The sequence below is a fragment of the Mustela lutreola genome, chromosome X, assembly GCF_030435805.1.
Source record: "Mustela lutreola isolate mMusLut2 chromosome X, mMusLut2.pri, whole genome shotgun sequence".
In the NCBI taxonomy this organism is placed as follows: Eukaryota; Metazoa; Chordata; class Mammalia; order Carnivora; family Mustelidae; genus Mustela; species Mustela lutreola.
The window spans coordinates 112,097,883-112,115,161 of record NC_081308.1 but is presented as its reverse complement, the minus strand read 5'-3'; the positions used below and the strand labels follow the sequence as shown (position 1 = coordinate 112,115,161).

The window sequence follows — 17,279 nt, the reverse complement described above, 5'->3', positions numbered from 1 at the left end:
TTTCCTTTGCTTGGAATGTTCTTTGCCAGATCTTGTATAGCTGGCTTTTTAGGGGAGCAAGTGCCTTATATACTGTGCAATCATCCTTCAAATCAAAATATGGGACCCGTTGGTCTCCTGGTTAGGTCTTGGCAACCATCATCTCCTCAAGGCAACCTTCCCTGACCAAGTCTGCTTGCTGTGCCCTCTGGCACGTCACCCTGCCTTATTCTCTCCAGAGCGTTTGTCCTACTCTCCAGTTACCTTGTGCATTATTTCCATCTGCTTTACCCCATCCTGCCCCATGGTGGCTATATCATCAGCACCTTGAACAGCACCTGGCACATATGAGGCCTCAATAAATACTTAATGAATGGCTGATATTGAAGATGCAAGGCAGGGGGCGGGGTGGGGTGGCGGTGGTGAATGATGGGAACAAGTCCAGTGAGAGTGGGAGGAGATGGACTCAAAGCACAGTGACAGAGTTAGCCTAGGCAAGAATGAAGACCACTTACTTCTGACACGGGTGGGAAGGGGGAAGGATGAGGTAAAGCTGTGACATTTTGATTTGCAGAGCAAGACTTTGAGGGTTGCTTTGGCTAACCACTTTGACATTTTCACAAAGCAAAGGGTGTGGCCAACTACTGAGAGCGGAAGGGCTGAGGAAGAGGTCTGGACCTGGAGGCCAGTGGAAGTTTTGGAGTAATTATACTAGCTGCTATTTATTTAGCACTTGCGCAGCAGGCACTGTTCCCGGCCCTTGAAATGTACTAGCTGATACCATCTCATGATGACCCAGTGAGGAAAGGTACTATTATTACTTTAAGATGGGGTAACTGGGGCACCTGGGTGGCTCAGTTGGTTGAGCATCTGACTCTTGATTTCAGCTCAGGTTGTGATCTCAGGCTTGTGAGATCAAACCCTCCGCTGGGCTCCACGCTCAGCACAGGGTCTGCTTGGGATTCTCTCTCTCCCTCTGTCCTTTCCCCCAACAACTGCTTAAATAAATAAATAAACAAACAAACAAAATGTGGCAACTGAGGCCTAGAGAGGTCAATATACTTTTGCGCAACTTTGGACACCTAGGAGTGGCACAGCTAGGATTTGAATCCAGGCAATCTGATTGTTGGAGCCTATGCAAAGAACCACAGCAATTTCCTGTCTCTCAGTCCCTGAGGCGCAAGTCTATGAAGGGTCCTCAAGAGAGGAAGAGGAGGGACGCCTGGGTGGCTCAGTTGGTTAAGCAGCTGCCTTCAGCTCAGGTCATGATCCCAGCGTCATGGGATCGAGTCCCATATCAGGCTCCTTGCTCCGCAGGGAGCCTGCTTCTCCCTCTGACTCTACCTGCCACTCTGTCTGCCTGTGCTCGCTCGCGCTCGCTCTCTCTCTGACAAATAAATAAATAAAATCTTAAAAAAAAAAAAAAGAGAGAGGAAGAGGAAGACTGTGGAACGAATGATATATGTAGGCCTACAGCTATGCCAGGAAGCCCAGAAATGGAAGTGCTGGGGGTGGTGATGACTTTGTTAGGCTTGACGAAATTGGAAGCCGAGCTACTCTGTTTTTTGGGGGTTTTTTTTTGGGGGGGGGGGGTTCTTGGGCTCAGTTCAAGTCAGTCTTCGGTAAGCATGAGCCCTTTTTTTTTTCCCTAAAAAACCTATTTTATTTATTTCTTTATTTCTTTATTTGTCAAATAGAGAGAGATTGTGCGCACAAGCAGGCAGAGTGGCAGAGAGAGAAGGCTTCCCGCTGAGCAAGGAGACCAATGCGGGGCTCAATCCCAGGACCCTGGGATCATGACCTGAGCCAAAGCCAGATGCTTCACCGACTGAGCCACCCATGTGTCCCAAGGAAGCTTAGCTATTCTTAAGTGCACAAGAAAGGTGGTTTCTGGATAAAGGAAAGCAGCACATGCAAAGGCCCTGAGGTGGCAAAGAGCTTAGCTAACTGGGAGGAGTGAAAGGACAGTGTCAGAGTATAGTGTTGGGGGCAGGGGAACGTTACTGATGAGCATTCAAACATTCTAAGATAGGGTGTAGGCACTGGTATTTTTTAAAACCCTGGGTTATGTGCCCAGGGTTAAGAACCACTGATTTAGACCAGTTTCCTCGTAATACTCATTTGGGGCCCACACTTGGAGAAACATCCTCTAGATGACTCTAGTGAGTAGCCAGGATTGAGAACTGCTCATCTATACTGAAGATGGGGAAGTGAAAGGCACAAAACCACGGCTTCTAAGTGTGATTGAAGAAAAGGCAAGCCCCTCTTGTCTACCTGGGGGGCTGGGGGTTGGGAGTAGCTCCCACAGGACAGACAAGGGAGAAGGTTAAGTAGCATTGGCTGGGTAAGAATCAATTCAGGTAGGAGCAGCAAAAGTGGAAACTGGAGGGGGCATTTATCTACAAAGCAGAGAAAGAAGGGCCAGGAACCAGGCACCCAGGGCAGGGCGGAGCAGGATAGGAAAACGCAAAAGGAGGTGCCTGGGCGGATGGGCAGACTGCAGGTGTGGTTCCTGAGGCTCAACAACAGCCAGGTGTCACATACTAGTGATGGCCGCTCGGTATGTGTCCTTTAATTTACACCTTAGCCCTACTTCCCAAACGTGCAGGAGAAGGCTGAAATATGGGAGTATAGACCGTGGCACTGTGATGTATCTGTGGTGGATGGGGAGGGCAGTGGAGTAGGCTGAGCATGGGGTCTGTTATCTAGTTGACAGGATTAATGTCAAATGAAAAGACAGAAAGCCTTTGGCAGTTGCGAGACAATCAGTGAAATACAGGGGAGAGCTAAGGGGCGCAGGGCAGAGGCTAAGAGCTACACAGCACCCACTGCATACTGGGCCTGCCACGTCATTTCTTTTTCACTTAATAATGCAGGGCCTGGTAGGCCATGGGAAGTTTGGAGTTTCTTCTAAATGCACTGGGAACTCACTAAGGAGTTTTGAAGAGGGAAGTGAAGAGATGTAGTTAAGTCATCAAAACAAGTGCTAGGGGGGCACCTGAGTGGCTCAGTGGATTAAGCCTCTGCCTTCAGCTCAGGTCATGATCCCAGGGTCCTGGGATGGAGCCCCGCATTGGGCTCTCTGCTCAGCAGGGGACCGGCTTCTCCCTTCCCTCTGCCTGCCTGTCTACTTGTGATCTCTCTCTGTCAAATAAATAAATTAAATTTTAAAAAAAGTAAAAATTTAAAAAAAAAAGTGCTAGGCCTGTTCCATTTTATAGGCCAGGAAACTACAGGCTAGCCAGTCTAGGGTCACACACAGGGAGGAAGTGGCAGAATCCAGAGCGAAGATCAAACCTCTCTGATATGAATGGTGGCAAAATGTTAACAGGTGGTGAGTTAAGGGTATAGAGTGTTCACTGTATCCTTTTGACTTTTCTGTATGTTTGAAAGATTTTGTAATAAAAAGATGGAAGAAAGAATTAGGTCTAACACCAAAATTTAAACTCTTCTTTCCCACTCTGGCATGCTGTCACTAACCTAAGTGACCTTGAGTCCCTCATTGTCCCTTCTAAGCCTGAGTCTGCCTGTGGGAACAATGAGATTGAGTTAGATCACTAAGGTTCTCTGCCTAACGCTTGGTGATCCCACTCTGGCTGTGTGTAGCTGTTAATTATTAGGCTACACCAAGAGCCAGGTCATCCACGTGCCCGGTGGTCTGAAAGACCCAGTGGTTCTCCTGTAACAGGAACCAGGATTGCAGTTGGTCACCTCTGGAAAGGTCGTCACTGAGGCTGCTCTGCCCACATTGCCAGCTGCTGTGTAAAAACTGCTGGATGTCCGTCGTCTCTGTCCGCTGGGGAGAAATCTCTCTCAAAAGGAAACACCTTCCCCTGCCAAGGCTTCGGGTGGGGCTAAAAAAACTGTTTATGACAACACTGAATCAGCACATTCATCAGGGTCAAGCTCATAGTCAGACGGAACTGGAAGAGGGCCCTGGTTGCAAAGAAAGCTCCAGCTGAGGCCTATTTGGTCTGAAAGGGAAGAGAACCAGAATGGAGATCGGCAGGGGAATAAAAGGCACCATGCTCAAATTAGGGGTTTCCTCTAATTCAGATTAGAGCCCCTCTAATTCAGATTAGAGCCCCACCCAAAGAACTAAATTTATGGACTTTGTCTCCCCAAGAGGTAATAAAGGTTCAAAACTGATTTTCAAAGTTGCAAAATGAATCCTGTGAAAATAGGCTCTTTGTAGGGAATGTCTAAACTGCTGAGGCTATATTGGCAAGGACATTGGGTTCTCCCAAAATATGTATGTTCGGGTTTGTTGGATTTCTGAGGGTGGGATGATCATGAATCTGACCCAGGGTGAAATTTACATGCATAAAGAATCAACATCTTTTTTTCCTAACAGTGTTATTTTGTTGCCTGAATCCCCAGGGTTAAGATAAGATCCTGGGCTGGCCTCTGGAAGCACTGTGACTTCTTTCTTAGCCTCTGAAAATACGTGGCTGCTTCTCCCATCCAAGGTCAAATATACTGAGATTTCTTGTATTTCCCTGTAAGGAAATAACAGAAGAGTCATAGCTGTGAGGACCACAGTCAAGTGGGACCCAGTGACCTAAGCCTCCCTCCTCAGTTCTTCTTACCAAGATCACACTTATTTTTCACACAATATATATTTATTCAGAAAAAAAATTTGCAATAAATTATAATAAAAAAAGATGACACAAAATACAGAATACCACTAGCAGCTTTGCTTAGTGACCAAGACATTTCTGGGAAATATAAGAATTACAGAGTAAGAATCAGAAAACAGTGAAAGGGAAACTAATGCAATGTCACCATGTGGGTTCGAACCATTTCTTCCCTAAAACAATACAGATGCAGAGTTCTTCTCTACCAGCTGGATCTGAACTCCTTACTTCAGAGGAGCTATGAAATAAATAGCGCATTAGAGTTACTTAGGAATTAGAGGTTGGCTGCTGGAGTAGGCACAGTAGGGGAGCAGATTTCTTACACCTACTCTATTTCTGTCTCCCCTGCCTAGAGATTGTCTCAAACCCTTAATGCTGTATACATCCCAGGGCCAGAGCTGGAAAAACACAGAGTCGGTAAACAAATTTAGTGTGTTTGCCTCATGAACAAAGAGCTAGGATGCTGCAAACGGTCCCCACCAACCATAACCTTGATGACCCAAAGATCCGAGGTTGGCAATATACTAGACAATGTGCCCAGGACAGGCATTTCCCTGTCTTTGTGTTACAACCTTGCCCAAGCTTCTCCAATCTGCCTCTCCTATGATCACTTTCTGGCCTAGTGGAGATGAGAAAAGCATTCTGCTCACAATCTTCCATTCATGAAATTCTGACCTATCAGATCTGCAGCTATTTGGCACCAGGAACTTGACTCCTAGTTTCCTAACTCCAAATCAGGAAAGGGTTTAACCAGTATATCACAGGATACATACCTTTTCTTCCCCTACAGAACTCAACTTACGAGAGATGGGGGGAACTGAAGAAGCATTCAGCAGTGGTGTTTCCCCTGGCTCTCTCCTTCAGTGTGCTAAAAGAGTCAAGAGTCAATGCCCAAGACCAGACACAGGGCCCGTACATTAGGCTCCTTGGCTTTAATGTTAACAGTCAAGAATGAGCTGATTCAGGGTGGTTTTAATGAAAGACATCCAGGAAGAAGCCAACTGCATCAGGCAGTTCTGCAGTCAGTGGCTGGTAGCTGGTTTGCCAATCATCACAGAATAATTTAAGAAAAAATGCTGCCCCACAGAGCTTGAGTAAACGAAAAGCTCAGAGGGTTGTCTTGGGTGGGAGAGAAAGGGGCTTCGTTGGGCTCACTGCACAGTCTCTTTTATGTAACACTGGATAAGGAGCCATAGGGAGCTGGTCATAGAGCCCAGAGCCAACCCTGGTGAGGGAGGGGGCAACAGCTGACCCCCGGTATTTCAGGAAACCAGAGATGGGTTCTAAGGATTATTCGCTATACCCTGCTGGGAGAAGGAGCAGTATCGCCAGAGAGGCCCACCTGAGGTCCAGACTGCCTTTTTGACTGTGATGCAAGCATTGCTCTGGAGGTGGATTTCTAAGTGACGAATGGGTCCCCCAGATAACCAGTATTAGTTCTCATGTAAAATCTGATTAAGAACAGAAAGGGATGGTAGAAAGCAGGATCTGTCAAACACGAATATTTTCACTTCTGAAATGCTCAAAGTGCTTCCACTCTGACTGTGATTCTCTCACATCAATGGGATGTCATCTCTAGTAGTCCCTAAACTTCTGCTAGGAAGTGTGGTCTGGGACAAGAGAATATGGTTCCACTCAGTGCAGATCCATGAAAAGGCCAATGTTATAGACATATAGATGCCACTGTAGTAGAAATGCACAAATGCATGTCACAACCACACGTAGATGGTTAATTCACTGTTGGGGACATTCGAGGAGTCACTAGCTTCACTCAGACTTCCTTTGACGTAATAGAACTAGTGGAGTGGAGTGCATAGGGGTGATATGGGAGGGGGTCGGGCAAAAGTGCTTTAGACGAAGGACTGCAAACGAGTCTGAGCTACAGCACGTAGTGCTTGTAGACCTAGAACGGAAACATCTCAGAATCTAGGCCTAGGGCGCTAAGGACAATCATGATAGCTGGGCAGGAGGGCAACAAACACATCCCCAGGTAAAGGAGTGTAAATACAGATCTCTTTGCCTTATAAAGAGAGAACACAAAAACACCAAAATATGGTACCTTTGGCTTGGCAATATAAGTCTAAAAGTATTTTGCTGTGTAGGATATGGTAAGGGAGCGATTAGGCAACTCTCTTCCTCTTGCACTAGAAACAACCTTTCCATGCCAACAGGCTCAAAATTCTGCAACAGACCCTTCCTGTGGCATGACTTTTCAAATCATTCTGAAATACTTGGTGCCCCAAATCTTCCACCTCTAGAATCTCAGAGAGTACTAAGAGGAAAAGGCTTATTAGTCTTCATCGCTTTCAAGAAATCCCAGAAGGAACTGGATAGCACGTTGACGGTCACTTGGAGTCTGTCTTGCCATAAGATTGGGTGGAGGCCTTAGGAGAAGACTGGTGAAGAGAGTGGCTAGAGGGTGAGAGAAAGGAAAGGGGAAAAATCTTTGTTAGACACAACCGAAGCAAAGCCTCAGGGACGGGAACTGGGGGACCAGGGGGTGAGGGCACCTGTGCCCACCCTCCTGCTCGTGTTGCTATTCTCATGAAGTACTCTTACCGATCATGTTTTCGCTGACGTTGTTGTATTTAGAGAATTTTAAGAGTTCTCGAAGGAATGCCATCAAGTAATGGAAAACATTTCTATGGCATCTTGGAAGCTGGGAAATCACCTGTTTTTAAAAAGAGGAGGGCGGACAGTGAGGAGAACAAGTGAAAGAAAGGAGTAAGAAGAGCTTTTAGCTGCCACAGTAGTTTATCATCCAGCCCATACAGGATCCCATTCATTTGTCACAACTCTCTTTTATTTCCTCATGACTACCAGAGTACCTGCCAAATGAAAACTTCCAAGTCAGAATGGTCATACTGTTTGGTCTCTGTACACTCAATGACCAGGCCACAGTCACATGTGTGATATGGTCATCACACATTCACACATATCCACCACCTCACAAGCAGGTTAGTATTAATCTGGTCTTTTCCTCAGACAAGTAGCCACAGCATCTGCCAAGCTCAATGGTTTTCTCTGTAATGTCATTTAGCATGGATGGGAGCTCCTCTTAATATTCACTGTTCTGATTGAATGGTATTCTCAGCCACTGTGCATCAAAATTATTTCAAGATTGAGGGGCGCCTGGATGGCTCAGTGGGTTAACCCTCTGCCTTTAGCTCAGGTCATGATTTCAGGGTCCTGGGATTGAGCCCTGTGTTGGGCTCTTTGCTCAACGGGGAGCCTGCTTCCCCACCCTCCCGCCTGCCTCTCTGCCTGCTTGTGATCTCTCTCTCTCAAATAAATAAATAAATAAAAATATTTTAAAAAGTGGTGCCTGGGTGGCTCAGTGGGTTAAAGCCTCTGTCTTCGGCTCGGGCCATAATCCCAGGGTCCTGGGATTGAGCCCTGTGTTGGGCTCTCTGCTCAGTGGGGAGCCTGCTTCCTCCTCTCTCTCTCTCTGCCTGCCTCTCTGCCTACTTGTAGTCTCTGTCTGTCACATAAATGAATAAAATCTTTTAAAAAAATCTTTAAAAAATTATTTCAAGATTGAAAATAAACACCAAGAAGGGGCACCTGGCTGGCTCAGTCAGTGGAGCATGCGACTCTTGATCTTGGGGTTGTGGGTTCGAGCCCCACACTGGATGTAGACATTACTTTAAAAAATATTAAAGAAAATATTTTATTCATGTATTTGTCAGAGAGAAAGAGGGAACACAAGCAGGGAGAGCAGCAGGCAGAGGGAGAAGCAGGCTCCCTGCTGAACAGGGAGCCTGACACAGGACTTGATCCCAGGACCCTGGGATCATGACTGAGCTGAAGGCAGGCATTTAACCAACTGAGCCTTTTAGGTGTCCCTAAAAACAGAATCTTAAAAGAAAAAAAAACCACCATGGGGGCTCCGGGGTAGCTCAGCTGGTTACATGTATGCCTTCAGCTAAGGTCAAGATCTCAGGGTCTTGGGATCAAGCCCCATGGCAGGCTTACCACTCAGCAGGGAGTCTGCTTCTCTCTCCCCCTCTGCCCTGCCCCCTCGCTTATACCCTCTCAAATAAATGAATAAAATCTTAAAAAAAAAAAAAAACACCATGAAGACAAAAAGGAGAAAGGCTCACAAATGTCACAGATCCTTCCTGGTAACATCAGCCAGAACTCCATGTATGATCAGCTTCACCAATCCAATGCCAGAGTAGAAGTATCTGACCCACTCAATAAGCCAACTAGAAAAGTATGGCAAATATAACGGGAAATAACACAACCTAAAATTTAAGAGTTCCAACTCTCAATGTTGGTGTCCTACCATGAGTGACAGATTCAAACCCATCCTACCATATCTAAAAATTGATTTCTCTATGGGGGTACTTGCCCCAGATATATCCTCAGAGCAGTAAAACTCACCTGTCGGCAGTTCTGGGGATCCTGAGCAGAGTCAAGGCATCGCTGATACAGCTCATAACAGATGACAGGCTCTGGCAGGGCTTCCAGGAAAATGAGCAGTGCTTCAGCCACGGAGTGATTACTGCCAGCTGGATGAACTTAAGTCAAGGGAAAGGGGCTCCAGGAAAAAGTCCACACAGAGACCCGATTTGCTTTCTTCCTCCAGCTCCCTCAGGGACGTTTCCTCCCTATTATTCAGGGCACACTGATCCTAATTGGGATTTGATATTTTATTGGTCCAGGTATGCTGCAGGTGAGCTGTTACAGAATTGACCAAAGACTCTTGGGAGGTTTGGCTCAACTTGAGTCAGGGGAATATGGCGTGCAGAATGACATTCACACTGGATCAGTCCTTGAAACTAGTCACCAATGTTTCCCATCCTCTTCCATGTCCTAGTGACAACACATGTGGTGGCAGGAGTGATCAAGGGCCTGAAGCAGAACAGTACCAGTGCTGTGGGTCCTATGTTCCATATTTATTAAAAATCATTGTTACCTACCCCTTGATTCCTTTCAGTAAGAGTCTGAGACAAGAGAGAAGTCAAAAGTTCCTGAAAGGAATTGAAAAACAACTGCAGAATCAATGATTACCTTATAGTAAAAGACAGTTACAAAGAAAGTAAAGATGGAAACACAAAGCTCAAATGCAGGTGGGAAGGAGAGTTTGGTCAAAAATTCTTCATCCTGCTTCCTAAGCCTTTGTCAAAAAGGATACGGATTGTCTCGGGAATGCTAGTATCCAGACAATCAATGATCTGCTGTAACTCTTCCTGCATTCCAGGGGTTTGGAACAGGTCCTCCTACCAGAGAGGTCACAATGAATGGAACAAGGCAAGATAATCGGCCCTAAGTTTCTGAAGACCACCCAGGGATCAAGAGAGTGGCAGGATGCAGATGGAAGGGTAATATGCACACTCCTGACTAGGAGCAGAGGTGTGATAATGGCATCTTTTCCACTTATCATCTGCATAATCCACATGAAATTTTGTTTCAAACAAGAAAATGATCTTCAAAGGTTTTAGCTTGTACTTGAGATGGAAGAGGACTAGATGCCTAGGGTGGGAGATGAGGTGTCCCCACTTCTAGCTTCCTGACAAGTAGAAGGCAGACTCCAAAGAGCTGAACCACATTCAGATACTGAGACTAGGGAATGCTAGGGCAGGGGTAAATGGCATGCCCATACCAAGCCTTGCCTTTGAGTTCTATTACTCTTTGGTAGGTAAGAAAACATTTTCCTTCAATTTAGTCCCAAGAAATTTCTCTATCTGGGGGGTTGGGTTGGAGGTAGCTAGCATTTTAGATAGGATTAAGAAAAGAAAACCAAATTAAAGAAATGGGCTTGAAGTTTGCTTTGGACTTTAAAATCTGCAATGCCTACGTGAGACTGGAAGCAGGTCTTACAGACTGAGGTACACAGCGGTCCAGGGAAAAGTTTGTGTAGCCAGTAGACAGGCGTGCTTGGTTTGGGCCTGGCTCCACCATTACACTTAGCTGTGGTCTTAGTTGAATCACTTAGTTTGCAGGCTTCAAGTCTCATATCTGTAAATAAGGATACTTCCATCTGCCTAGATGACCCAATAGCGCTGCTCTGTGAATATAGCTTGGAAAAGTTACAAGCCCTATTCCGACATGAGATATTATCATTTCCTACCAGATTCACACACCTTCCAAAGTTGCAGGGCAGGCCCATAGTCACTTACCTGGTGACAGGCGTATTTGAATAAGTGATCTACCAGAAGCCAGATCTCCTTGGGGACCTGAAGGGGTCTCTCGCTGGCACCTTCATCCAAGGGAACCATCTGCAGAACGGATTTCTCCTAATAGATGAAAAAGGAGATTCAAAGAGGTCTCAGTAAAAACTTGTGTAACTTAATCTCCTTCATATTCTGCTTATGTAGGTACAATGTGATCTTGTTAAGATTTTTCATTTTTTTGCTTCCTGGGGACACCCCTGGTCAGAAGGCACTTGATACAGATTCCCACGTTAAAGGATTTCCTTCCTCTTCTAGATGCTTAACAGTGAAGCATTCCATTTGGGTTTATTATGTTCATCACATGGGCACTGGGTGCACTGTGTACTGTAAACCCTCTCAGGGGTGACACAAAGAATGAGCACTACAGCAGTACCGGCACAGCAGAGTGTGCAGGCTGCCCGAGACCTAGGGACCGTTCCAGCATGGCAGCCTATACAGTCCTCAGAGACGGCAAGTTTTTGTTGACTTTTAACCTCCGATTCTCTCAGGTCTTACCACAAATATTACAGTTTTCATTGCTGATTTAAATGAGGCTCTCTGGTCCTCAGAAATTAAAGACAATTCTCCACATTACACCTACATTCATGAATATTTCAGGCTCAATGGAAGGTCTAATCTTAAGGCACTAAAACTCATAACCCTTAAGATCCAAAAATAGTAAACCAAATACAGCACACCAAGAGCCAGAAATACTGTGAACAGTTCAGGGTCTGAGTCCAGAAGTTATTCTTTACTAAAAACTCAGCAGAGATTTCTCAGGTCTGTGCCCTTTTTCACGTATCCTTCTACTTTCTTAGATTCTCCTGAAGGAATCTAAGAGAAAAACCCGAAAGTGACAACTAAATCTGAACTTGTAAATGGCTGGGGAAATAAACTCAATTATCTTATGTTTATATAGTCAAATAGAAATTACATTAAAAAGTGTCTGTGACAGATTAAAAGTCATATGAAAGCAGCCTTCAGAAAAATCCTAGTGGAGAAAATGGTGACCATTTTTTTTGGATCTTCTCCCCCTTTCTCCAACTCTGGGGTAAGGTTATATATTGTGTACTTTCAAGTTTAGGAAACTCTGTACATTCTATCCCCAACCCCCAACCGCGTTGCCTTATGGGAAAAAAAAAAAAGAAGTGTTTCACTACTTCCAGAGACTGTGTATACTAGAGCAGAGCTGAGGGCTCTGCTTAACATTATGTTCTTCAATAAGCACTGGTGACCTTTTAAAGCTGCTGTACCTTTCTAAGAGAATGAGGAATAGAAAAGAGCATGACAGTCTACTGCTGTTTAAAATCTAATTTCTTCACATTCATTTTGCTTCCTTTCTTTTTTTCCCTGGGATTCTATCACTTGATATTCATGTTCCATGTAGCTGCCAGAATTTCTACCAGCGGCTCATCCACTAACTTCTTTCCGGTTGCTAGTATTAAATCCAGGCAGACGCATGGTGTCTGAACCAAAGCACTGTCCATAATGCGCTCTGCTCATTTTCTGAACCAAATGTAACACATGTATAGATTTAGCATATGCCTCCAAACTTACCACATATAAGTTATTCAGCACTGATTCATGTACTTTTTAAAAAATTCGACATCCAACTGACGCTTTTCTTGTACTAAGGCATTAAGGCAATACAAGGCAATTTCATCTCACTGTCTGAGATGAAAAGACATTATGGCCTGCTATTAACAAGGAAGGGCTGGAAAGCAGAACGGCCTCAATCCTTAGCAATTTAAAAAGGTTAATAAAATGTCAGTAGGTTATATACATCATTCACTATGCATTTTCAAACTCGTGTGATAATATAAAATGTCATATTTGTGTCTCTAAAGTCTAGAGAAAGATCATGCACAAGAAACAATACTTTCTCAAAAGTCCACAAATTATCCTGAATTCTCATTTTTAAAGGGAAATCAGGCACACTTTGTTTTCTTTCAATGAGACACATGTGGTGCCTGATAAGCCCACAGTTTGAAACCATAGTGCTAAAAACTAAGGCAGAAAACAGTACACCATCCCCATTATCAAAATGCATTAAACTCCACCAAATGGGGATATCACATTAGATACTATGTGACAGCGCTTTAAGAATGTTTTTTCAAGCCCATGTTTCTCTACCCGATAGGCCACATGGAGCCAGATACCCTCCAGCCTGAACAAGGGAGGTGGCCCAGCACTGTACGACTGCTTTACTAGCTTCCTTCACTAGGTATTCAGGAGACCTGGGTTCCAGTCCCCTCTGCCCCACATGTCAGGAACAAGCCCCTGATGTCAGGAACAGTAGGACTTCAGTGAGTGTTTCAACCTTCCTGGGCCTTGGTTGTCTTGTCTATTAGAATGGAGAGAACACCTTACCCATCCGAAGGCAGAGCACTAGACCAAATGATCCCTTATGATCTCGTGCAGCTTGAGGATTCTGTGCTGTTTCTTAACCATACACCTATGGATTCTTTTAGTAATTAACCATTATTGTCACTAACTCCAAACCATTCTTAACGCAACAGAAATCCAATTCTGGTTTTACTATCATTGGAAATGGAGGACAGCTAAGCAGTGCCCTCCTCCACCTCATGAACTTTCAGATATATCAAGGCAGCTCTTTAGTTACTTCTCATTTTAAACATACAAATCTGGAATTTGAGTCTTATTACTTTTATGTACTGGGTCTCAATGGTTACCAGTGCAACAAAAGTCTTTTCTATGCTTCAGACGCACTTAAAGACAGCTGGTAGGACTTTGGTGGATTCTCATGGAGCCAGAGGACTCTGAAATGGGAAAGACTAGGGGCAAATTCTAGGGACAACAGTTAACTGTTAATCAAGCACAGGAAACACATAACCACCAATGGATTGCATTACCTTTTCTAGGAAGCTGTCTTCTTCCTGAGAGCAGAGCAGGAAAAGAAAGTCATTGACAGACAGAAAATTATTTGAATTAATTTACAGAATTAGAAACAGATCAGTATTATTAGAACTCACTAGCTTACTAGATACATACACTTTAAACATAAGCTGTAAATTTTTCAAATAAATCATTATTGTTGAAAATGGAACATGTTCCCATATGTAAAAGTTCTGTATTATACATATTAAATTTTCATGCAGTTTATTGAGATTATCTCTCAAGAAACATACATGTGCAGTCCTAGACTTTTGTGTCCCTTGGCAGCTGCCACTGACCTGGCCAAATGCCCAGTGGTGGCTCCTTTCCACATGCTGCTTGGAGCCAGGCCCTGCTGCTACACAGTGCAGCTTCTTACCTCATCCTAATGCTACACGAAGGACGACTGTGAGTCCAACAGTGGCCATTCAGAGGGACACAATCGGCTTCTCTCCTATCTACTGCCATTCCTCTCACCTTCGTTGGTCCCCTAAGCAGTATTCCACACTCTTTTCCCTAGCCCTGGACCTACTCCCCTCTTCAAAGGACCCGAGAATCCCCAAATATGGAGGCCCATCTGAATTGTAAACTTATTTCATTTCAGACTTTGTGGACCAGAAGACCCATCATTAACCCCTATTATGTTTTCTTATAATGTATAAGACGAAAAAGAAACAAAGGAAAGGGAAGAAGGCACCTTTTTAATGGTCTCTGTCTTTTTGTGCTCTTATTACAATCCAGTAACCAGCACTACAACAATAACTACTGCCTCCATTTAGTGGGCACTGCCTAACGTGCTCGTGTACAGTGTCATTTAGTCTGCACAGTGTGCAAAGTAGGTACTATTTCCATTTTATAGATGAGTAGGCTGAGGCTCTGAGAGGTTCAATTATTGCCCAAGGTCATACTACTAGGTATTAAGTGGCAGTATCAGGATTAGAACTCAGGTCTGATGGACTCCATAATCATTACCACCACGGTCTCCTACACAACTCAGAAAGTACAATTTGGCTGCTTCCTGGGCAGAGAGGCAGGGGAAAGCTGTGAAAAAGACAGTGAGAAACAAAGCCCCATGGTTAGCGGAGAGAGCACTGGCACTGGAGGTAGACAGTCCTGGGTTCAAATCTTTGTTCTGCCCCCAATTAATTTTGTACAGACGTTAGGCAAGTTACTCAAATTTGTAAAGCCTCAGTTTCCTCATCTCCAAAGCAGAGAGAATAATATCTCCTTTGTAGGGTCAAGGAGGCAGCCTAAAATCAGGCATGGTAAGGCAGTGGTAGTGCAGTGTATGAGCACTTCCCGTCCACTGCCAACTGGAATCCTCCCAATTCTGCCATAGGCCACCAGGAACCTGAGTATAAAACACATTTCTCAGGTCTGACAGTAAAAGGAGAAGTCCTGATCTCACTATGAAAGATGTGCAGGAGGCTGGAGGTGGCAGAGTATGTGTTCCCTGTTCCAAATAGCAATGTTAAGTGCATTTCCCCCAAATGACTGTTATAGATATGGTGGGTAGATATTTTAGTATTATTAGATACATTATGAATTAAACAGGCTCTTGTATGGTGAGTGCTGTGAAGTGTGTAAACCTGGTGATTCACATACCTATACCCCGGGGGATAAAAATGTATTATATGCTTATAAAAAAAATAAAGAATTTTTAAAAAGATGGGAAGAATAAAGAAAAAAAAAACTAGACACATAAAAGGAAAAAAAATAAAACAGGCTCTTAGAGGTTTACCTATACTTCTAAATACCACATATGAGATAAAAATAATCAGAGTAATATTGCTTCATAAAATATATTTATAGTATTGTAATTACAATATTTTTTAATTTAAAAGTTAAATTCTGAGTGCCAAATATCCAATTTAACACAATTTTGGAGAACAACCTTTTTAAAAAATTTAAGACTATTTATTAAGAAATTGTAAAACCTGCCTAATAGACTTCTCTATTTTTCCTCCCACGAATACATGCCACATGACATGATGAGTAGAACTAGGCAGTTTTCATATACTACCCTGTTAATTCAGGCCCTCAAAGAGGTTTTCTTCAAGCAGTGACCATCTACTAGTGCAACGCATGTCTTTGGGGAGTGTTGGTTGGGGCGGGGGAGGATGAAAAATGAGGCTACACAGAAGAAAATGATATGGTCCCTGACTTGGGTTTGCAATTGAGTTGGGGTAAGAAGTCCCAGAGTTTATAGCCTGATATTTTTATAATTCACAAATATGGGTTCTCAATAAACGGTTAATAGGAAAAACAAACAAAACAGGGGTTCAAAGGAAGGAGATGGCTTTCAGATGGGGCGATCAGGGGACTTTTTACAATGGAGATGGGACCTAACTAGCCCTTAAAAGATTCATAGGATTTTAAAGAGTGCAGATGGGGTTGGGACACTACAAGTGGAAGAGGCAAAGATAAACACAGGTTTAGAGAAGGTAAATCCCAAGGTAAAAGTAGGGAAAAGTCGGTCATCTGTTCTGCAGGAAGCATGGGGGGATGCTCAGAAAAGTAGTGGGAAATAAATATGAAAAGCAATGTTGAAGGCAGATTTTGGGGGAACTTGAATGACAGGTAAAGCAATATGGATATTTAGCAGGCATAAGCAAGCTGCTGACTACCTTTAAGGAAGTCCTAGGCCCCAAAGCTGTATTAGAGGAAGATCAGTCTGACAGCCCTGAATAGGAAAAATGAAAGGGTAGTGATAGAGGCAAAGGGAATTGGTTTTGTTGTTATTTTTTAAAGACAGAGTGAGAGAGAACACACAAGCAGGGGGAGCAGCAGGCAGAGGAAGAAGCAGGCTCCTGCTGAGCAAGGAGCCCAATGCAGGACTAGATCCCAGGACCCTGGCATCAAGATGAAGGCAGCCGCTCAACCAACAGAGCTACCTGGATGTCCCAAGGCAAAGGGAATTCTTAAAAGGCTATCAAGGTAGGTCAAAAAGAAATAAACACTTTAACAATGGGAAAATAATATATTTTTTAAGTGAATGGATTAAAGAGAAAATTCTGAAAGAAGAATCAAAAGGACTTTGATTAGATATTGGTGGAAAAGCAGCACATTTACACTGAGAATTTACTTCTCTGGCTATAGGCACATAGTGGATGTAAATAACATTTATCTTAACACTAGGCTTGATTCTGAAAATAGAAACACCACTTAGCCTCCACTCATAAACAGCATACTCCTAAGGTAGTCCTAAGGTTGCTGATAATCACTTGGTTCAACTCACCTGCCCACTCTCTGCAAAAGGCTGTGTGTTGCTCACATTTAAAAAAGGAACCTAATTCAGGATTCCCCAGTGGGGCAACCATGGCATGCTACAAATGCATTGCAAATCATTATTCACTCCAACATTCACCCATAGAGGAATTTTGCCAGTAGCAAATGCAGTTAAAATAATGTAAAAGAGTCACTTAGAGGAAGATTCAAATTTAAAAATAAAAAGCAGAAAAGTGAATGGATATCAAAGTTCTAGAAAGGATCAGTTCCTATAAACTATAAAGAGAAGTAACACAAACCATATACCTAACAGGATAAGAAATGAGTGGTTGGATCAGTAAGATGAAATAAATACCTAGTGAAAAGATCACTAGGGACAAAT

At 43.7% G+C, this 17,279-nt stretch overlaps 1 protein-coding gene across 4 annotated transcripts in view; it reads right to left on the bottom strand.

Moving 5' to 3' along the window:
• Window positions 1–4,579: 4,579 nt before the first annotated feature.
• The window catches only part of OCRL (OCRL inositol polyphosphate-5-phosphatase), a 62,878-nt gene continuing 50,178 nt past the window's right edge, over window positions 4,580–17,279 (bottom strand). For 3 of the 4 annotated variants that reach the window (XM_059157457.1, XM_059157454.1, XM_059157456.1), the window contains 6 exons: window positions 13,648–13,671; window positions 10,742–10,858; window positions 9,757–9,841; window positions 9,003–9,130; window positions 7,176–7,287; window positions 4,580–7,028 (listed from right to left, as the gene is read on the bottom strand). In XM_059157457.1, the coding sequence (XP_059013440.1) occupies window positions 6,907–7,028; window positions 7,176–7,287; window positions 9,003–9,130; window positions 9,757–9,841; window positions 10,742–10,858; window positions 13,648–13,671 (588 nt within the window). In that variant the 3' untranslated portion in view covers window positions 4,580–6,906. The remainder of the gene's footprint in view (window positions 7,029–7,175; window positions 7,288–9,002; window positions 9,131–9,756; window positions 9,842–10,741; window positions 10,859–13,647; window positions 13,672–17,279) is intronic. The other variant, XM_059157455.1, reaches the window with a different exon arrangement.